Source organism: Peromyscus californicus, unplaced genomic scaffold (assembly GCF_007827085.1).
Source record: "Peromyscus californicus insignis strain IS unplaced genomic scaffold, ASM782708v3 Scaffold_5__1_contigs__length_169319896, whole genome shotgun sequence".
Classification (NCBI taxonomy): domain Eukaryota; kingdom Metazoa; phylum Chordata; class Mammalia; order Rodentia; family Cricetidae; genus Peromyscus; species Peromyscus californicus.
Window position 1 is genome coordinate 130,491,298 of NW_026294573.1, and position 23,232 is coordinate 130,514,529.

At 39.5% G+C, this 23,232-nt stretch overlaps 1 protein-coding gene across 2 annotated transcripts in view; it reads left to right on the forward strand.

Moving 5' to 3' along the window:
- The window catches only part of Prex2 (phosphatidylinositol-3,4,5-trisphosphate dependent Rac exchange factor 2), a 308,185-nt gene that overhangs the window by 243,702 nt on the left and 41,251 nt on the right, over nt 1-23,232 (forward strand). For both annotated transcript variants that reach the window (XM_052715840.1, XM_052715841.1), the window contains one exon: nt 3,320-3,434. In XM_052715840.1, the coding sequence (XP_052571800.1) occupies nt 3,320-3,434 (115 nt within the window). The remainder of the gene's footprint in view (nt 1-3,319; nt 3,435-23,232) is intronic.

Here is a 23,232-nt window from a genome sequence, read left to right on the forward strand (position 1 = left end):
TGCATCTTGTGTGTGGTTGAGGTGTGATCACTCCGCTTTCTGACTGCTAGGTCTGCCTCATGTCTCCCCTGCCATCGGGGCCTATGTCCCCTTTGGAACCGTAAGCTAAAATAGTTCTTTTTTTCTTTAAGTTGCTTTTTGTCAGGGTCTTAGGTTACAACCACAGAAAAGTAACTAACACTGGGGGAGTGATTTCATCATGGGGGCTCCTGTTCCTCCAGGCTTGCCCTTCCTTGAGGACAGTTTGATCCTTTGTCATAAAAATGGCTGTTCATCAGTCCTGTCATTCCTAGAATCTGATGTAACTAGAGAAGAGAGTGATGTTAGAGAAGTTAGTGTATGAGGCAAAGCAGAGCCAACGTGACATAGTGAGTCAGGCCAGGAACAGGAGTCCTTCTTCAGCTTTCACCCTAAGCTTAACTAGTCTCTCCCTTCTCTGTGGTTTCACTTTCTCTGTGTTTTTATGTGCCAACTGGCAACCATGGTCTGAAAACATTAAATGGAAAATTCTCGAAATCAATGATGCATGGTTTCAATTGCACACCATTCTGAATAGTGTAATGTTTGTCTAGCCCAAGCATGAATGATCAGTCTGTGAGCAGTATGTCCATGCTTGTATAAGCCACCTACTCACTAGTCTCTCAGTTGACCTCAGTTATCAGGTCACTGACTGTACAGGGTCTCAGTGTTCTAACGAAGACTTTTTAGGGCCTGTGTTAATGAATTGCCAAATGGTCTTATTAATTAAACATGAAGCCAGAAATTGAGGATAAAGTTGAGAGATCAGAGGAATAGAACAAGCCACAAGTTAACCTCACCTTACCGACCTTCAGTCTCCAAAGAGACCTACTTCCTGTATACCCATGCCTGTATTCCTTTCTGTTCTGCTAATTCATTTCCTCTCTCTGCCTAGCTACGCCATTTTTTCTTCCTGCCCAGCTCTGTCACTTCCTGTCTGTCTGTACAGACCTCCAGACCTCCATGGTTAACTAGTGTTGGAATTTAAGGCATGTGCCACCACACCTGGTTCCATTCCCAGTGTGGCCTTGAACTCACAGAGATCCAGACAGATCCCTGCCTGCTAAGTGACAGGATTAAAGGTGTGTGCTACCATTGCCTGACTTCTATATGGTGGCTGGCTTTTTCCTCTGATCTCCAGGCAAATTTTATTGGGAGACACAGATAAAATGTCACCACAGGCCTGCCTTAAGAGCCTTCTTTTTAAAGTTCTAAAGAGATGCTACCATAAGCGAGGAAAAAATTAAGTATCTGAGGATGAAGGAATGAATCCACTCACACTGTGATTTTTCAGTCCATGTCTCTTTATTCTCTCTTTATTCTCCTATTTTTTTGGCCTAATTATCTATAATTTCTTAGCTCTAATTCTCTGTTCTCATCTTCCTGCTTCTTCTCATCTTGCCTAATTCTTTCTTCTTTCACAGGAGGCTTGAAGCAATAGCAAAAGTTACAGGAGTTACCTCTCATTGGTCAAAAGCACATTCCTAGGGTAAGCGATAAGGAGCGGAGCCATTTGCCATGGCAGCACATTTTCAAGGTTTCAGGACTAAGAGGGAGGGCCATAGTGCCCAAAGGAGACAGACTTTGAGACATAGGTCTATTGTCCGTGGACTTGGCAAGGGAAGAATCAGCATGCTTTTCTTAGGGTGCTTTGTGTTAGTAATCTTGATAGACACCTGTGACTCTGATTTTGTGTATAACTGTAAACTTTTAAACTTACGGTCTATTTACAAAGGCCTTTAGTCTAGTTCAACTTGATTGAAGGTAAATGTGAGGTAAATGTGTGCATTTGGAGTTAGACTGAGGTGAGATTGTTATTTTTGTTAATCTGAGTAAGAGGAACAAGGCAGGCTTTAAGTGTCTATAGTCTCATGGAACAATAGATCTGGCTATGAATCATATCCTCGTATATTTTCTATATATCAAATTACAGCTAAATGAAAAGTCATCTTTCTGACCACCTACAGATATATGTATCCATAAGACTGAATGTAATCAAGAGATTACATATACACATTTTTTGAAAATATGTGGTAATGGGGAGTTACCATAGCTGTTATTGCACAGGAAGTTATAGATGGAAGAAACAGTATTCAGAATCAATGGCCTGAAAGCCTTGCTCAACAGGTCATCCCATCAGAGAGCATTCCTCTGGTGGGTTGACATCTGAACGATCAATTGCTATAAACTGTAATTGCGCCATGGCCCACAGTAGCTCATGACAATGACTCCTAACAGTGTTCAGTCTCAACTAGCCCTGATTTTAATGAGTAATGACCCCAACGTGCAAATATAGTGATGCTGACAATTGGGTCGTGCTAAAGAGAGGCATAAAATGCTACCTTCTTGGGAAAAGGTTAACACTCTTGACTAAGTAAGATAAAGACTAGTTCTTCTACCCACAACATTGTGAGGTTGAAGAATTCTTGTGCTTCTGCTATCATACTGCAGAAGTTAAAGCCCCACAGTTCGTAAGTGCTTAGTGAAAATGCAAAGGGCATCACAAAAGTGTGTGTGTGTGTGTGTGTGTGTGTGTGTGTGTGTGTGTGTGTATGTGTGTGTAAATCTGAATAGGCTTAAGCATAATTCCTAGTTTCAGCGTCTACTGCAGGTCTGACTTAGAATACATCCCATGGAGAAAAAAGAGACTATTGTATGCATATCTATGGAAACAGACAGTGTCTGATTGTAAGGGGTGACTAGGAAATAAGGATGAGTGTTGTTGTATAGATTAATCTCAGTGGCTTGTGCAGGGATCAGAAGCTCTTAGGATTTTGCACCTTTCTCTTCATGGTGCAGAACAGGGAATGTGCATGTAAATACAGACTTCTACCCCAACCCACACTCCAACCCTCTCACCTGACCCCTAGTACAGGTACACACACACACAATGCAGACTTCGGTTTTGGGTACAAATTCCTCTTACAAAAGACTAAGTTTTACTTTGTTTTCAGAATACTTCTTGTGTCTGCAGTTTCTCAAAATAATCAGCTGAAAATAATCCTTGTATTTTGGGATAGTATATTCTAGTCTTCTACAATGCATTCAAAAATAGAGGCTAGTTTAAACCAGAAATTTCCTTTGCCTACTTCACAACAACAACAGCAAAAAACAAATTTCACCAACTGTTTGATATATATTTTGAGAGCACATGGCACATTTTCATTCATTTTTAGAGTCATTTGTTGCATATGTATCCATATGCGACACTCTGGTGAATCTATTGAAAATTAGTAGGATTAGAGGAGGCACAGAGATGAAGTTATAAGATTGCTTGTAAACTGTTAACTTGTTTCTGCAGCCTTGGAAAGCATGGAAGGATATTACTGTAGAGACAATGTTTCCGTGGAAGAGTTTCAAGCCCAGATAAACACGGCCTCCCTGGAAAAGGTCAGACAATACAATCAGAAGCTCAGGTATGTGATCTCCACTTGTGTTGACTTGATTTTGCTTTTCACATTAGGCCGTACATTTTGGCCACATGAGCAGAATTTGTAACATTTTCATTGGCTTAGATTATTGATGTTTCCTTTTGGTATTTATAATGTTTAATGTCTCAAATACCCTAATGGCTATGCCCCATGAAAATGAATAAGAAAAAGAATCTTGGAATGTTTTATGCTGAGGTTTTAATTTTTGGAGAAAATAAAGGGATGCAATTAAAGTTCAGCAGGTTATTTCCAGGGGAGGTGTCATTGTTGCATGTTACAGTGGCATCTACAGAAAGGGTCATTGAATTGCTGGGAAAATACATTCCTTCACTCGCCATTAAACAGCTGGCCCCTCATGTGGGGAGAAGAAAAAGGCTCCATGTGAAGATATGAGAGCTATGTGCTTGTTACTTAAAACTATATCTATATCCAAGTAAGTAACACTTGAATTTTAATATTATATTTCTTTCTACATTGTTACTGTGCAGTATTATAGATCTTAGCAGAGCTGGAAACCTTTGAGGATGGACTCTTCCCTCATGGTTGGCTCTGAACCTAACCTATTTCCATGGTAACACTACAAAAAGAAAAGTCAGCTTCCTTTCCTTAGGATTTAAAATATTTAATGGAAGAAGAGAGATATGAGGGTTTGGTTGAGACTCGTTAAGGGAAAGTTCCTCCTTCCTGACCCAAAGAATGGAATTTGAGTTTTGCCCATGCCCTGCTTGGGACTTGGCCTTCTGATCTTCCCTAAGATTAGAGCATTGAGTACTACTGAACCCTGCACCTGGGCCTGTCAATCACCTTGCTAGAACACTAGAACTGAAGATATGCTAGGGAGATGGGAGGAATAGTTATCTTCTCATTGGGATGATGTACTTGTACTTCATAGACGCCCCTTGTGCCCCGTGCCACACAGCTAAGCCTGCCTGGTTTTGTTGGTTGGTTTTCCCTCCTTTTGGATCCTAGTCAAAAAGCTCAGCATGCTCAGGGCTTCTTTTTTTTTTTTTAAAAAAAAGGTGCCCCATCCCCTCTGCTCCCACCATGCAGCTGCTTTGTTAAGCATGAAGGCGTTCATGGACTCAAACTCAACATGGTGTGGCTTTTTCTTCCTCTCCATCTCCCTCCTCCATGCAGCTTCTGAGATTTACACCCCACCTGTCCTGTTGTTTTTTTCTTCTAGACTCTAATAAAATGATCCTCAAGATTCCTTCTCTGGCCATTTAAAAATTCTCTTATTAGAAAGACTAAGACCCCAAAAGGGGAATCATGGATTTCCTTGATAATACAGTAGTAAGAAACCGTAGCCAGTGGAAGGGAACTGGATTGTAACTTAGAAGCTTTTATTTTCCACAGTTATTAGAAGATATTTCTCTCTTGTGAGTGAACTGGTTGACAGATCACTTTTAAAATTACTTGACACATTAAACTTAAAAAAAAATGTTTAGAGTTAGCATACCAAGTGGTATATTTCATTATAGCATTTTCATATATACATATGGCACTATCCTTTATTCCTATTCATCCCTCTCCCTCGGAGTCCTCTTTCAATACCCTCCTCCTTCTCTCTGCCCTCCTCTGATTGATCCCCTCCCTTCCAACTAAATTCTTCCCTCCTCTACTTTCGTGTCTCTTGTATTCCATTACTCTGTTTTCCTTATTCCCTCCCTCTCTTGAAATCTCTTCCTCCACTCTTACGATCCTCTTTATAATTTCATGATTTTGCATGCGTGTGTGTGTGTGTGTGTGTGTGTGTGTGTGTGTGTATGTATGTGTGTGTGCGTGTGTGTGCGCACGCGAGCATGCATACACACGAGTACGTGTGCTGGGAGGGAGAGCATAGAGACACCAGAGAGATAAAAATTTATAGTGTCATCCAGTAAGACAGTGTGGTCCCTATCTTTAAGAGTCGGTTTATTTTGCTTAACATTTATTTTTAAAGGAGAAAAGCTGTTCTAGCTTGAGTCTTTGTAACTCAAAAATTATATTGTGCCTCCCTGCCACACACATATGTGGCTACTCTGGAGATTAAACTAATTCCTAAAATGAACAGCAGGGATGTGTGTTGGTCCCGGTGATTTTCTAGTAAAACTTACCTGACTGGTTTTACAACCTTCTCCTATGGCTTCATCCATCATGTATCATTTTTAGGAAGCTTTAATCCCCCCTCCTTTTTTCAGTTACTTATTTCCTCTTCCTTAGCAAATGCAGTCTGAGATCCCAGTGATTCAGATTTGGATTGGCTTAGACTGTTTCAATTTTACTTCCTTGTCTACATCACTGTTTCTGAGAGCTATAAAATGTACTTACTCCTTTCATAGCAAAGAAAAATGTTAACTTTAAATCCATAATCAATTTGTTCCTAATTCCCTGACTAAGAAGCATTGGCTTAGGAAGCTTAAGTTCAGTCTTGAGAAAAAAATCTTTCCATTGATGACTGTTAAAGGAGAATTTTGCCTTCCCAACTGGTGAAATATATTCCTAGGTTGTATTTGAACTAGAAACAAAATTGAAGCATTTCTATAGAACACACAGCCTTGAGCATGCATCCATAGACTCATTTTAAGAAAATGGACCACTGCTGAAACATCCTACTTAACCCTGTTTCTCAACACCAGTCTTGTTTTCATCCACTCAGGATTGTGCTTCCAGACCATGCCACCCTCCTATTCGAAGGTCTTTAATGATTTCTTATGACCTCCAAGAGAAATATCAAGCTCCTTAGTTGGCAATGAAGCTTTTTCCTGACCCAACCCTCTACTTCCTTTCTCTGCAGATACATCCGTCATGTTCTCCTTCCTAATTATGCCTCATACTTGCCCTCTCTTGACTCTTCATTCTTCATCAGCATCTACCTTTCTGTCTCCCAGTTCCTGAGAAAGCTGTGCTTATGATTCATCTTCTCATATTGCTACAGTCTTCTTTGTATTCATTTATTGTAGACTTGGAATGAATCCTGGGCACTAGACATTTCAAAAGATGCCTAGGAGTTTAATATACAGCCAGAACTGAAGACCAGTTCCTAAATCAGAAGTTCTTAAAGGACAGTCATCAGGCCAGCAATGTCAGTGTCATCTGCAAACTTCTGAAAAACTCTTGAGTGTCCCACTGTCTGGGTTATCACTAGCCTTCCACTTGATTCATTCTTTCTCACACTCAAATTTCAGAACTACTGTCCAGACCCGAATGACTGAGCAATCCCTCTCCCAACTTTTTATTTTCCTTTTATGCTAATTATAAATGTCAGTTTTTATTCTAGATGATAAGTTATCGTTATAGATCTCTCGCCCTCTTTATAGTAATATAAATTCTGTGAGTTGAGGGGTTAGCCGACTTTAGTGTCCCCTCTTGTATTCATCAAAATGTTTTGCATAAAAAGAAAAAAAAATTTGCATGAAAGGCTCTCCACAGATGTGTGTTGAATTGCATTACTGATATTGGGTTTTTTTGTATTGCTATGACAAATCCCGAACTCAAATAACTTGAGAGAAAAGTTGATCTTGAGTCATGGTTACAGGGGACATAGTGCATCACGGATGTGTAGTAGGAGTGTGAGGTGGTAGCTCCTTACTTCTTAGTGGTCAGGTGACAGAGAGTATAGGCCCAATCCAGAAGTAAATATAACATTCAAGGCCCAAACTTAGTGACCTACTTCTGTCTGCTAGTATCCACATTACAAACCTCTGTCTTCCAAACAGTGCCACCAACTGGGACCAAATTATCCAAATGCATACTCTGTGGGGGAGGTGCCACATGCCACATTCAAACTCTAACAATGATGTTTCTGTTGAACTAGCAGAGAGCAATGGGGAGTAAGACTCAACTTTCTCAGCCCTGGGAGTCTGCTTTAAACAGAAGTTTATATGTGGGTGTATACATACATACATGCATACATATATAGATATATATGCATATATATGTATGTATATATATATATATATATAAACTGACAGGATATTTATTGATGATTATGAAGAAAATAGCAGAAGTGTTGTACACTATTCCGCTCTCATAAGAAAATATTTTAATGTATCTCTCTTTGAGAAAGGTTTTTAGAAGTGGATACTCTTTGGTTTTGTATATATATTATATATTATATATTATATATTATATATTATATATACCTTTGTCTGTTTGCCCTACTTGTTACAATTCGATTTCCTGTACACAGGAAGGCAATTATCTTCCTACTTCCAGAAGTGCCTTCTCTGCTTGCTTGTTTCTTAAATATGTAGTCAATTTCCTCCTTAATTTTTTTTCCTGTGGCTTTGCACAGATACTTCTTAGTTGCTTCGGGAATCTGCTTTTGTTTTTTAGAGCCAGGAGGTAATATTGACCATTTCAAGAGCATTGACTGATCCTCTTACAAAGGAAATTTTTTTTCTTTTTCTTTTTTTCATTCCTCATAACCCTAGTGCCCTTTTTACTCTTCCAGTGGAACTCATTTAATTCTGAACATTATTTTATTTACTTTTTGGATTTCAGAAAACATCTTTTTGATCTTCACCTGTGTGATTAGAAAGCATTCCTTAGATGACAAGCTTCAGAAAGTAAACACAAGCTAGCATAAGCAAAACAGTGTATTGACCATGTGATGTAGACTTCGGTCTTGGGTATGAGTTTTCTTCCATTCTGTTTGGTTCCCCTTTCCTCTGTGTGGATCCATTTAATTCTCTCATTTGGGCAAGTATGTTCACTATAGATCAATGTTATACATAGAAGAAGAGACAGTGCCCCCTGCTTGCCCAGCTCTACTAAAGGACCCAGGAGGGGCTTGCAGCTAGAGCCTAGCTGTCTGCTCCTTTCTGAGTGGCTTCAGTGTGACACACTAGTGGACTATTAAGTGAGAGTGAGAAGGGTACTGTGCAGGTAGAAACAGTGGGTTCTATTGCTCTAGAGCAGCCAAGAGTAAATGGGTATAATTGTCTAGCAGAAAATGACAGGCATCAAACCTACCAAATGAGGTCACTGTCCATGATGGGGTGGAACTTTGCAGTGATGCTACTGTATTCCTATAACTAACCCTCCAAGTGTGATCTGTAAGCAAGCCCAGTAAACTCACTGGTCTCCCCAAATTAGACTGTGATAAAGTCTGGCACCATGGCCTGGTCCTTTTCTGAAAATGCCTGCTTGGCTCTTTATGAACAAGGCGGAGCTAGCATAAATAGTTCCAAGATGTTTCTAAAATATAAACTCCTTCCTGGACCCAGCCAGAAATCATTATTGATTGATTTAGTTCTGTTTATAAAATAAGAACTACAACTGAAATGTTTAACTGTGAAATTCTGACAAATTCATAAGTTAGGGAGTATTGCTAACCCTGACTTCAGCTCCCTTATCTGCTCTAGGCCCTCTTACTCTCTCAGTCTCTTTTCTTTTTATTCCCCCTGGCCATGATCCATCCTCTGCATCAGCCTCATTTTGCCCTGCCCTACTTAAAGGCAATTTATCATTACTAAATCCTTTCATTTTAATTCATCCTCTATTGCAAAAAGCACCACAATGTGTCGAGTAAGGATGTAAATTGTAAATGTGAACAATGTTCCCTATAGCCAAGGAGTCCTTGAAGTTTCAGGTACTTAGGAAATTGTTTTTTTTAATATTACTTTAGTGTAAAATGAATAGCAAAATCAAACAAAATAAAAGAAGAAACAAGTCTGCATTAGCTGATGTCATTTATTATTTATATGAAGTGACAGCTTCGGACTGAATATTTTAGGGCTGATGATCTGGGATATCTAAATGTAAATCCATCATCTTTACAGAATATGAGAAAATTATTCAAAGCAATGGTTCTCTTAAGATGTGCCTTTATGAGTAAAGAATGGCACATGCCCTTTAAAAAGGTTTTTTTTTTTGGCGGGGGACTGGAAAGATAGCTCAGAGATTAAGAGCATGTACTGCTCTCACAAGGACCTTGGTTTGTTTTCCCGCACCCATTACACTGCCTATAACTCCAGTCTCAGGGAATTCAACACCCTTTTGTGGCTCTATGGGTATCTGAACTCACATGATTCACATATGGACAAATAGGCACATACACTACACATAAATAGAAAAAAAGGCATTTTGAAAATCAAAATATACTTTTGATGATAAGGAGAAGAAACATAGTGATTTTACGTCACAAAGGAATACTCTACATACCCATCTCAGAGCCACTGAAAAATGACAGCCAGAAGGATGCATTTTGATTATCCTCAGAATAGCATTTCCATGAAACATGTCACCTCTCCACATCCACAGAGAGAAATATGCCAGTGAATGTGCACTTCTGACATGGGGCAGTTATGATGCATGACGTGGATGAAGTATCATTTCACATTTTTAGGTGCAGCTATCACACAATGGGAGAAAGTGGAGGGATAGTGCCCTTTCAGCTGTGGTATGCTTCTGCGTCCCTGGCTTCATAGCTCATGTCCTTCTTTTTCCTACTTTGGTGGCCTCACATGAGACACTGCTGCCCATTCCTTTGTTGTATGGCAAACAGTACAGTTGAGTTTGAAGTGGAAAATATCGTTTCCTATTGAAGAGTGTATGTGTAAGCCATAGTCAATTGAAAGTACCAGCTACAATGAGCAATCAGGTGAGTGAGCAACAGAGAACATTAATTAGCGTTTCTGTCATAATTGTTTCTGTCTTTAAATTATTTCTCTGTATAGAGTCGAGGCTTTCAGAGTTAAATGGTGTATGTTTTAAAACTATACAGAAACCTATATATTCATCACCTTGGTGGTATTTCTATAGTTTTTATTCTGCCTTTCAGCACAATTGGAGTTTTGTTGTTGTTGTTGTTTGTTTGTTTATTTAAAGTGTCCATAATGTGGCATCCCTACAAGTAGTTGTAAACCAACTGTATGCATTCAGTTCCTTTCTGTTTGCAGACTGAGAATACAGAATTTTCAGGGTTTTGCATGTGGAGTGAAGCTCCTATGATCGGGTGATAAACCAAGTCTGTAAGGAATGTGAGTCAGTTTAGGATGCCTATGCTTTTGTTTTTTCTTACATGAGAGATGTATGAAGGATCCACAATTTAGGAACTCTAAGTTTTACTAAAGTAACAAATCTTCCCACGGAGGAAAAGTATACACATTCTGGGGGCTTAACTATTTATTCAGCAAATGCCACGTGCCTGCCATGTACCACGGACAGCACGACATGCTGGTGCATTGCAGCAGCTAAGAGTATGCCTTCCAGGAACGTTTTGCCTTTGGGTTAAGATAAATGCTGACCAAAATTCTCTGTAACGATTAGTGCATATATCTGAAACAAACAATATGTAGGCATATATGCAAGAAGAGAATACATCCCAACTGTAGGGAGGGCGGTGAATGACGGTTTCAGGAACTGATTGCTTGAGGAAGATCCTTTAAGCTGAGATCGGAAAGCAGAATGGAGTGGCAAGTGTTTAAGGGAGAGAGTCTGCAAGGTAAATTTGGCAGGGATGGCCATTATTTTCCAAGAGAGGGAATAACATTTGCAAAAGTCTAAAAGGTAAAGGGATAATTTCTAAGGTAAGACTGAAGCTCCAGCTCATGCGAGAAGAATGTGAACCTGACATATAAACAGAAACTATATGTTCCTTTTCCCCATTTTACCCTTCAGCTCCTCTCCAACTTCTGCCAGTCCACCCTTACTTAACCCAGGACACACTTCAGCTCCATCTCCTTTTGTTGGAAGTGTAATTATTTTGTAATTATTTAGGACCCATCTCAAATTCATCTTCCTGCAGGATGCCTTCTGTTACATCTAAAGCTGCAATTAATCAACTTCTTTCAAAACTGAGCAACTTTTTGAATTGCATTAGTCTTGTTGGGCTTAGGGAACTATTTATCTGACTTCTGCAATAGGATGAGGAAAAACGGGTCTTAGTATATATGCCTCAGATAGCTGTATTGAATTAGAAATCATATTAGTTGTAATGTATGGCCATACTCTTGTCACATTATTATTATATTGAATTTATTCCACTATCCAGTCTACTTTGTTTTATATACAAAAATTTTCAGACCATTTGAAGGGGACAGATGCTGGCTCTGTTGGAGATCTCTCCAGAAAATTTATCAGTATAGTCAAGGTTCATAAATTTCACATGAGATGAGAACAGATAAAGTTGAAGTTGTAGTGGCATTTTGAGAGCAACATATCTCTTTTTTATTTGAAAAGTACTGTAATTCTATGAAAGCTAGCACCATTGTTTTACTGAGAAGGCAATATAGTTACACGTATATTAATGTGTTCATCTTGTTTAACTCACTTGGGCTGTACTTTTTTGATTCAGACACCTTCATTTGCCCTTGAGAACTTATACCTGTAACTAAAATTTATTTTACTGTTACCTTGAAGAAATTCTTAATATAATATTTTAGTAATGGGAGTACATGGGATTAGAATTCTTAGTCTATGAGTTTTCACATTTTTGTGATAAATCTCTGTATGTGGTAATATTTATCAGGAAGAATAGTTACATAGTCTGACAAGTAGAAGCAGATAAAATCATCTTTATTTTCTGAGCATCTTTGGGAGAGAAATCGTCTCTACCTAGATGGTAAGACACTATTGTTTTCCATCTGGAAACTGAGGAAAAGCTACTGTTTTCCATTTCCAAGCTAAGAAAAGACACTTTGTTTTTGCCAAAATAAAAGGAAGATCAAAGTACTTTGTGCTCATAACTTCTTTTGGAATAAATAAATGCAAGTTGAATATTTCAAAGAGAAAATAAGCCCACCCCAAAGAATTAGTTAAGGAAATATACTGTCTGAGGGAAAATGTCCAGTGCTTATGGAAGCAAAATTGATTTTTCACTCTGCTGACTTTTGTATCTGTTCACAAGGACAATCTTAAAATGGCATAGTCAAGGCATTTTAGTCCAGCTTTTTTTATAAATGTTTTTCCTATTGCTTTTGCTTGGTCCCTTTTTGCTGGCATTTCAGATTTTGTTTTGTGGATGTACCATGGAAGGTGAATAGGTAACTATAAATTACTTTTAGCTTGATCCCGGAGACTTTGATACCAGAGGCCTGCCTCTTAACTTAGAAGAAAAGGGTATGGCTTTATTGAAACCCTTGGTTGTGATGGGCAGCACAGCATGAGGTTTGTAAAATTAGCTGCCTGGTTAGATAGCTCAGCTTTAACAGAAGGCAGGTTCTGTGTTTAGTAGATGCAAGTTTGCGAAATCTGTCAGTCATGTTGACTTTGTTAGATTTTAGTACATTCAGTCCAAATAACTCCAATTTCCATTGCTAGCCAGTTCCTACATCTGTCTCTTGGTGTACCTTAGATCTCAGTCCTTACAGCATGATATCTTCCCATCTCCTCTCATTTAGTCTTTTTCACTTTGCCTTCCCTGATGTCTCTATGATGACTTCTGTTAACTTGTATTCTTGTATTATTTAATTGTCTCTCTTTTTTTCCTTTTTGCCCATTTGTTTTTTTCCTTTTTGGTTTACACATTAACAACAAAATGTCTACTAATAGATGATTAACAAGGGTATATATATGTCATATATATATGAGATATTATATATATATATATATATATATATATATATATATATATACACATACATACATACACAAAGTTGTGTCAGCCATACCAGGATGCAAGACGCAAACAGTGACAGGTTCTTGACTGGCATCACAGTGACTTCATGACTCTCAGGAGAATAGCGTGGAGTCAGTGTCAAGGTTGAATGGGACTCCCCAGCTGCTCCCATCCTGCTTGAGAAATTGTTCCATCTCATTCAGCAATAGTTATTGTGTGCTTTTATGCCAGTGCAAATGTATGTACAGCACTGGGGATGCTGTAATGATTCTGAGTCTCCTAGGAGATCCCTGGATAGGGGCAGTAAACAGGTTATATGAGGATTTTCCAGTGCACACCGTGGCTTTGATAACATGAAACTCAGAAGAGAGGCATATACTGTGAACAACTAGGGAGTTCAGGGTCTGGAAGTAGTGTTAACAAATGATACTGGTGGATGAGTTGTAGGAGCGAGGTCTATTTCAGTGGATGAACAAAGGCACTGTGGACCTGTGAGGCATGAGCAGAGGCAGGGTTGAGTCAGGGGAGTATGCAGGAGGAGGCCATGATAAACTTCTGATGCAGCCTGAGGAACTTGGGCTTAAGCCCTCCTCCTGAGTGCTAAGCAGTGTGGTAGGGAAGGGTAGTTCAATCTAAATGGGTCCCAACATTGAAGATCAACCAGGAATAAAGGCAAAACCAAAGAGAGACTGAGGTAGGGAGAGGGAGGTAGGAGAGGAAGAGGGAAGGAGGGAGGATATTTAGGACATTATTAAAATAGTTAAGGTAAGGGTAAGTTAATTGTTAAAGATAATAAGACCCCTAACAGTGAGAAATGGAGAAGGAATGAAGTAAGATGTCCAGAGAGACTGACATGGTTCGAAAATGTTGTTAGTTGGAAATAAAAAGTATCTGTGGAGTCCATCTCTGAGTCAAGCTCAAGCTCAGTCTTATATGTTGTCTTCATAGTGACTCTACCTTGTGAAATATTACTGCCAGAGAAGGGTCATCTGCATTAAATTTAATGCCATTAAAATATATCACCATCTCGCTGGGCGGTGGTGGCGCACGCCTTTAATCCCAGCACTCGGGAGGCAGAGCCAGGCGGATCTCTGTGAGTTCGAGGCCAGCCTGGTCTACCAAGTGAGTTCCAGGAAAGGCGCAAAGCTACACAGAGAAACCCTGTCTCGAAAAACCAAAAAAAAAAAAATATATATATATATATATATATATATATATATATATATATATATCACCATCTCTATTCAAAATCCAAAGTAAAGGATCAAAATGTATATTATATATATATATATATATATTTTAGTACTCTGTAATAATTGTAAAAAGACAATAACTTTGTACTATCACTAAATAAAAATACATAGACAAAACCCTGTCTCAAAAAACCAAAAAAAAAAAAAAATACATAGACAAATTTGAACTTAAATAGAATATTTTCATTTTAGTCTACTCAAATATTAAGACCTTTAATCATGCAAAACTGAAAGCCTACAGTGGTGCCCACCCATAGCCGTAGACGAATTTCTAAATGGTCTTAATAAATAAAAAACACAGAGCCAGAAATTTGGGTTAAAGCCTGAGAGACAGATCAGAGGAATAGGATAAACCACGAGCTAACCTCACCTCACCACGAGCTAACCTCACCTCCCCAACTCCGCAGCTTCCAAAGAGAGCTTCTTTCTGTTTACTCATGTTTATGTGCCTTTTCTGTTCTGTTCTCTCATTGGCTCTCTGAGCCCAGCTACATCACTTCCTCTTCCTACACAGCTCTGTCTCTTTCTGTCTGTCTGTACAGACCTCTATGGTTGGTACTGGGATTAAAGACGTGTATCACCATACTTGGCTCTGCTCCCAAGTATGGTCTTGAACACACAGAGATCCTGCCTGCTAAGAGATAGGATTAAGGATGTATGCTACCACTGTCTGACTTCTTTGATTACTTATAATGGCTGGCCTTTTTCCTCTGATCTCCAGGCAAGCTTTCTTTATTAAAGCACAAACAAAATATCACCACATATAGCTTATTTGTGTAACATTTCTGAACCTCTTGGGCGTGCTTTCATTTGTATAGATTTTGAACTTCATCTACTTTTGACATCCATTGCACAGAAATAAACGTTGATACATCTAGGAACTGGAGAGATGGCTTAGCATTTAAGAGCATAGTCTGGCCGGGCGGTGGTGGCGCACGCCTTTAATCCCAGCACTCGGGAGGCAGAGCCAGGCAGATCTCTGTGAGTTCGAGGCCAGCCTGGGCTACCAAGTGAGTTCCAGGACAGGTGCAAAGCTACACAGAGAAACCCTGTCTCGAAAAACCAAAAAAAAAAAAAAAAAAAAAAAAAGAGCACAGTCTGCTCTTGCAGAGGATGTGGGTTCAATTCCCAGGACCCACATAGTGACCCACACCACCTTATAACTCTAGTCCCAGAGGATCTGACACCCTCTTTCTGCCCCTGAGGACACTGCATGCACATGGTACACAGACACACTGGTGGGCAAAACACTCAAACACATAAATAACATTAATTTTAAAAAATTAATATATGCATTCTGAATATTCAGTGGGAAAGATATGAGCAAAGTCTTTACTGTTCTTATAGAAGAGTGTTTTCAGGAGATATAATAGGACATTCGATGTATTTCTTATGAGCCATGTGAGAAAAACAAAATGGAAGGCTGCTTAATTGATTGAATATCAGTCCGGTCCCAGTGAGAGGGGCATAGAGTAAAGATAAACTCTGCTATATATATATGAGGAAAGGAATGATGCTGCACATCTGCTAGGGCATGTCTCCATTGGAGTCTACTACACCTGGAGCTAGAACTCCCTGAGTAGCCACATCACTTGGGGCAAGTTTTTAATGCCTTCAAATCTGTTTCCCATTCTGTCTGTTGGAGCTAATTATGATTCATAGACTATCCTATTAGCTGAGAAGAAGTATGATCAGTCTTCAGAACTTGCCTAGCATGCAGAAGAGCTGATCCTAGAGATTTTTGTCTGAAGATAGGTTTCATGCAGAGCAAGGTAATTGGAGAAAAAAAATTAATGCCTAGAGATTCTCTGAGTTGCTTGGCTCTGAGGTAACTGACCTCACTGCTCACTAAGAAAGAATGAACCTGTGTGAAAGAACATGCAAAGTAGGCTAGAAGGAGCCTTGCCTGTCCACAGCCATAATCCTGAGATATATACACAGATACTGCACCTGTTAGTACCCCAGCAAGCTACACAAGGGTAGAGGTGATCCTGAAACATGGTCTGGAAGGATTTTTGCAGACCTTGGTTTCCTGGTCCTGGATTTAGCCCAAAGACAGGAAGGCCAGTTATCCAAATTGACCATGAGCAACATTGCTGGAGACTTGTAAGCACATTTTATGTTGTGTAGAGCCACAGGGTGGGAATGCTATCAGATTCTGTAGCTCTTTCAATGCTACCAGATTCTCTAGCTCTTTCAATGCTACCAGATTCTGTAGCAGTTAAATAATTGTCATTAAAATCACTTTAGTCAAAACAAAATAAAATTTAGGAAAGAAATAATAAATCCCCACTCTCAACTTCTTTATACATGCTTTGGTGGGAATCTCATATATAATAACAGTGGAAGTTGTTCATGAGAGAATGGCCTTGCTTCCTACTGGTAACACATCTCATCAAGTTGGAATGACAGCATGGTTTACAGGCTGGCTCTGAAAAACAATTTCAGAAATACATTCACAGGAAGGGAAGAAGAGATTTCAAAAGACACATTTGCCTAGCAAATATCTAGTAGAGTTACTGCCCTGAGTTACAGAGAGGATAACAATTTTATTTTTTAATTTAGTTAAGAATGTGGGTGCAGCAACATTAAAATTCTGACTATGGCTGGGGACATGGCTCAGTGGTTAAGAGTGCCTGCTGTGAAGCAGAAGCAAGAAGACCCGAGTTCAAGTCTCCAGCACTCACCTGAAAGCCAGGCGGGGCGACTCTCTGGAAAGGCAGAGAGAGTGACTTCTAGGAGCTTTCTGACCCCTTGGACTCACTAGAAAGACAGACTTTAGGTCCAGTGAGGGAGGCTGTCTCAAAAAATAAGACAGAACAACAGACAACAGCAGACATTCTCTTCTGGTCTCTGCATGCATGTAATGGGCACATACGCACATCTTCATGTGTGTACATACAACACACACACACACACACACACACACACACACACACACACACACACACACACTGTAAAGAAGGCAATTTTTAAATGAAAGTAAATTTGTTTGTAGTTAAATCATACACACTTTTGCCATATAGTTCTCCAACTAGTCTGCTCTGTTTCTTTCCCTGTGTGTGGTACCGGGTTACACATGGATATTGTCAAGCAAGTACATAATTTATGCTGAATATACCCACCGTTGTCTCTTCTCCCCTGTCCTGTTAGTCCTCCTTGTCTGCTCCCCTGGACAGTTTACTTCTAGTTTCATGTAATATGTTTCTATGGAAAATCTAGGACCCACAAATGAGGGAAAAAAATGCTTTTTGGCTGAGACTGATTTAATTTGCTTTAATAAGATTAATGATTTCCAGCTGTGTCCATTTTTCTGCAAGTAATATAACTTCATTCTTCCCTGTGGTTAAATAATTTCTATTGTGTGTGCATGGCATGATTCTCTACCCATTTCTTCTGTTGACAAACATGTAGGTTAGGTTCTTAATTTAGCTATTGTGAATAAACATCTAAGAAACTTGCAGATACAGAAACTTGCAGAACCAAAGCAGCCTAGTCTTACTATGTCCCTTATTGTGATGTGGCCCTAATGTAGACAACTTACACCTCAGCTTGGAGTGACCCTCTGCACTAAGACATCCCAATTCACTAAGAGAAGTAAAGGCTTTGGAAGTTTTGGATGCTGAGACAAAGTAAAGCAGTGTAAATAGTTGCATTATTTTTCAAATTCTTACTTTTGTTTTTATTTGTTTGTTTCGGAGACAGCGTCTCATGTATTTCAGGCTGGTTTTGAACTCGCTGTGTAGCCAAGGATGACACTGAATTTCTGATCTGTTTACTTGTGCTTCCTGAGTAGGATTGTAATTACCTATTTATTTTCTTCCCTGAAGTGCAGTTAGTTTTCTGCAGGCTGAGACTGTTTTTTTACTTTGTAGTTCTCAGCACCGACACTCTTCCTGCCTTATGAATTACCTATTATGAACAGATAATGGAATACATAGTATGATGTTTAGAGATGTCTCCGTAATGTGAGGAATTGAAGGTGACCTAGGAGAATGTTGAGTAGAATAGTGACACTAGGCACAGGAAGCCCCCTAACACAGGTGCTTTGGTGTTAGGGATGAAGAGAATGCCCAGGAGGAGGGAGCAAGGAAAATATGCGGCCAACAAGGTACCAGTTTAATGTGATGAAAGGAAGACTTTGAAGATGGAGGGGTGTCATTTACAAGAGAACTAGGAAGTAATTTCTGGAAACTGTCCACTTGAGTTGGCAAATGCAAAGTCATCGGTGTCAGTGGGGAGAATGGTTTTAACAGAGAGAGGCCAGGAGTGCTGTCCACAGTTGACAGGAGCAAGGGTGAAGGATTGGGACCAGGACTGGCAAGTTGGTTTCCTTGGGAGAAGTTTTGATTGGAAGAAATGGGGGCAGGGGTGAGTGGACAGCATCTGCAAGGGGTGTGGTCAGTTTGTTTTCAGTCAGCATAAACCTGGCCAATCTTGCAATTATTTACGGAAAGGGCTTGTTATCGTGTGAGGTGGTTCCTTTTGAGCCATTACTGATCTTTATTTTCTCCTGGATTTATTTTTACTCCCCTTCATTTAACTTCCTGAGCAGCTAGCTTTCTAGGAGGTGAACATATCATAGACTGTGACAGTCTCTCTGTCCTTCCACACAGCAGTTCTAATGGCCACTTCCAGACTGACCTTTGATCCTTGCTCCTTTAAGGAATTGAGTTGTGAAAGGGGGTCACATGGGACATTGGCTACTTGCATATTTCTCTTGATGTATTCTCTCTCTAAATTCTTTTTGGAGGCATCTTCCCCATGTCTGATGCCTATAATTCCAATGGTATTAATTACCCTGCTTTTCTCTGGGAAGAGGAGGTCTGCAGTTTTTTATGAAGTTCACTTCTGACTGTTACACACTTAGGAGATAGTGGCAAGTTCCTGCTGCTGTTGCTGCTGCTGCTGCTGCTGCTGCTGCTGATGATGATGATGATGATGATGGTGATGATGGTGATTTTAAGTAAAGTTATTGGAAGTTTAAGGTGGGGCAGACCTGGGTTGTTTTGCCAGCAAGGCCATTGTCTTTTGTTGTTGTTGTTTGTTTGTTTTTACTTGTATGAGCACAGATCATAAGACAAATTGTATATGTGCACGCACATCTTGTGACTAAAAACAGGTATTATGCTTGGTGTGGTTTTTTGTTTGTTTATTTTGTTTTGTTTTTTTCTTGACCAATAGTCACCATTCAAGACGGACAATTTTTCAGTACTTGTTGAGAAAGAATCTTAATTGAAAGATTCTTTGAAATGGTGTCATTTATCAGAAAAGTTGGAAAATTATTCATTTATTTGCTCCAATAAGATACGTTGACCACTCGCCTTCCCATGAAGAGGAGTGATGTAACAATGATGTGGACAGTGCCTAAGAGGAACACTAGTGGGATTTAAGTTGATAGATTCTTGGGTTTCTGGGGCAGTAAAGCGTTACCCACTCTAAGGAAAGCCAGAAGACATGATGCTGAAGGGAGAATAATGACAACCATCATCTGGTAACATTTTGACCCTCGGATACTGTATTGTACAGCCTGAATTTTACCAGATAATGGGAAACTGGTTTTTGAAGTTTTAATTACACTTAGGTAATTACTGTATGTGTGTGTGCTTTAGCACATGCATGCCAGTGTATACATAGAAGTCAGAGGACAGTTTGTGGGTACCAGGGATCTAACGTAGGTCCTCAAGCTAGGTGCCAAGCTCCTTTACCCTCTGATCAATCTTGCTGGTCAGACACTTTACCTGTTGATGAGGCCTAGTGTGGAGTTATACAAGCCAAGAATGAGATGCCTAGAATCTCAGTGTAATAGCAGACTTGTGGTTTTTGGTCTCTTCCTTAGAAGTAAGCAAGAGTTTTGCTGTATCATTTCTTTCTTGTGAGAGAAATAAAAAGTAAAGTTGTACCTCTGCCAGGGTGTCAGGCACCCTGAGAATTTTTATTGTTTATTTCAGTTGCCATTCACTGATGGCGAGGTTGTCAGATTTCCTCATTCTCATTTTAAGTTCTGGTAACTTGTAATTGCTTTTCTTAATGCATTATTTTCAGTGCTGATTCAACTGTAGCTTAATGCTTATTATAAGCTTAAGAATTCTTCCTGTATGCCAAAAAAATCTTTTGAAAATATGCATAAATATAATATTTTCCTCTGCTAGGTCATGTGTGTATTTAGTTGTTATGGTATGATAACTCCACAATTATTTCTAGCTCTCGAGATATAAAAATCAGTTCAGTATGAAATGCATAGCGTTGTCAAGAACTGCCTTAGATGATGGGATTCCAGAGTAAAATGGAGGTTAGTGGGATGCCTTACACCTAAATCTACACTGAGAAGGTGGAATCAGGAGGATTGGCATGATTTTGAGGCTACTTTGGGCTCCATAGTAAGGTCCAGGACAGCCTGAGTATAAGACCCTGTCTCAAAATGAAGTCTAGTAAGCATGTCAAAGGGTGTTTGCACACTCAGACTGCGTTGTTTATCATAGGCAAAGGAGTGTGTGAAAGTCAGTATCATGGAGTCAGGTCAAGTGTGTCACTTGAGCTGGGCTTCCAGGGACTAGTAGGATTTTGTCAGAGGAAAGGAAGGAGAGGAAAGTCCTACCGGAGAGAGCGGTGCTCAAGAAAGAAGGGACCTGTGCACAGACGACACATGGGATCTGAGCAAGGTAGTGTGCTGAGCAGACGGGATGGTGGGGTAGCGCTTGGCTGCACGACAAACTTTGGGTCCTGAAGATGGTTAAATGATTTTGAAGGCAGTAAAATGGAATCTGTGCACTCCAGAGGTCATCTTGAAGACAGATTCGACCCCATCTAACTAGGGTACCCAGAAAGAATTGGCACCAATTTAATATTTGGAAAAACAAAAACAAACAAACAAAAAAAAAACCTTTCACAGTCTTAAACCTTACGGAGTTATTCTTTGAAAATAAGGTGTTATGCTATCTTACATAGTTTAATTATTCAACATAATTGTTAAATAAGGTAGAATGATACTTAAAGTTGAAATACTACTCAGTTGAATGCTTTCTTGGATAAAATGAGCCATTCTGTGTGACATGATACCATTAAACTTCCTTATTGAGAACGACTTCCTTACAGTAGACATTCGCTTCACATTTTCCTCTTCCACAGATTCTTTTCCGTCATGTTGGAGCATGGCACTGCCTTGGCAACCACCTCCAGGAGGATTTCAGCAGCAGATGCTGTTCATAGCATTATGTAAATATATAGACCCAAGGAGAATTGGTCACCCTTGCAGATTGATGAATGGAGAGCAAGAGTCAGTAAAGGAGTGTTTGGGAAGTGAGAATAGGAGGCTGATCGCATCAGCTCCCTGCAGGATTTTGAGAAGGAAAAAAGTAGGGAGCAGTAAGGTCCTTGTCCATGACCAATGTGGCAAGTCATAAAAGTGCTATCTACCCACATGCTATGGCACACGTCTCTGTGGTCATGCACATGGTCTGTCTTGTTAACCTTCTAGCAGCTGATTTTACAGTGTTCAAGTCTAATTGAAGCTTCAAATTAGTCATTGACAGTTCTGTAGCAATTCTAACTGTAGAACTCACTCACTATGATAGGCAAAGTGGACCTAGGCAAACCCAAGATTGTCTCATAATTAGAATTTCTCTTCATCTGATTGTAAGTACTGCTTTCAGTGATGCCCAGGCTGTGTTTAAGGTCATGGGAGAAGGCTGGTGGAATTCAAGAACAAATTATTACTCCCTGGCTTTGCCACTCAGTGTGTGTCCTTTAAACATCTGTGGCTAGAGGTTGAACATGAGTAATTTTTATTTGTATAGTATCCAGCGCCTTTTAATGAGATATATTAGAAAATTACTTTCCATAATTTAAGTGCAATGGTAGTCCATAAAGTGCAATTTAACAATAATACCAGATATCCAGTCATACCCGTACTCAACTGTAATAGTAACACATCTAATCATATGCATAGATGATCCCGTAATTGACCAAATGGCTTTCCAGTTCTTTTTGAAATAAAGAATAATTGCTGTAAGTCGAAATACTTGTAAAATGCACAAAAGCAACTTGCCACAATTTAGAATATTCTCAAATAGGATATAATAGCAGAGGTTTATAATGTCAGACCAAATGAAGAATCTTGCACATGATTATAAATACATAAATAGAGTGGTGATTTCATGAATACTGATCTGGAGAAAAAGCCAGAATACAGTAGAGGCCTTGGCTGAAGAGTGCCCTTCCACTTTGTTATAAAACACTAGAGATGTTTGTGCCTTCATCGTCTTTCTTAGAAACTGGCTATTCTCCAACATGCTCGGGGGGGGGGGGGGGGGGAGAATTGGCTGGTCAGATGAGAAGATGTCACTTTTGTCATTGATCTAACTTCTGTGTGTCTCTCAAGTCTAAATCAACTTCTTTAACTCTTTTCAACCAGGGAGTTACGTTGTCTCCCTTTGTGGGAAAAGAAATGTTCATCTCTCGCACAGCTTGATCTTGCTGAGCTAGGATCTGGACTTCTTACCCAGTTGAGAGTGCAATATTGTAATGCTTAAATTAGTGCTTAGCTTGGGTGACTGCATGAACTAATCAATATGTCCACACTTGTTTTCTTTCTCCTATGGTAAGCATTAGTTCCCTACCTCATCCCTAAGGTCTTCTTAATAGTGCTGAGTGATCCTTATCATTTCTAGGATCCCTTGCAGCTCTAAATTTCCACGTTAGAAATTACATGTTTCTTCCCATTCTTACCAGAGCTGATAGCTGAACCTCTCTTTTGAGACCTCTGAATTCCTTAATAGATTATTGACAATGTCTTTAGTTTGACATTTCATTTCCTTAGAACATGGATCTGGCCAGTTTTCCAAACGTTCTCTGCTCTACCATTAATTGAGCCCACTCTTTAGGCATATTGGCTCTGTCTCCCCCTGTGCCTATTATGTTATTCTTGGTGAAGCTTCTTCTTAAAATGCTACTTAAAATTGTGACCTGTCATAATCCTATCCATATC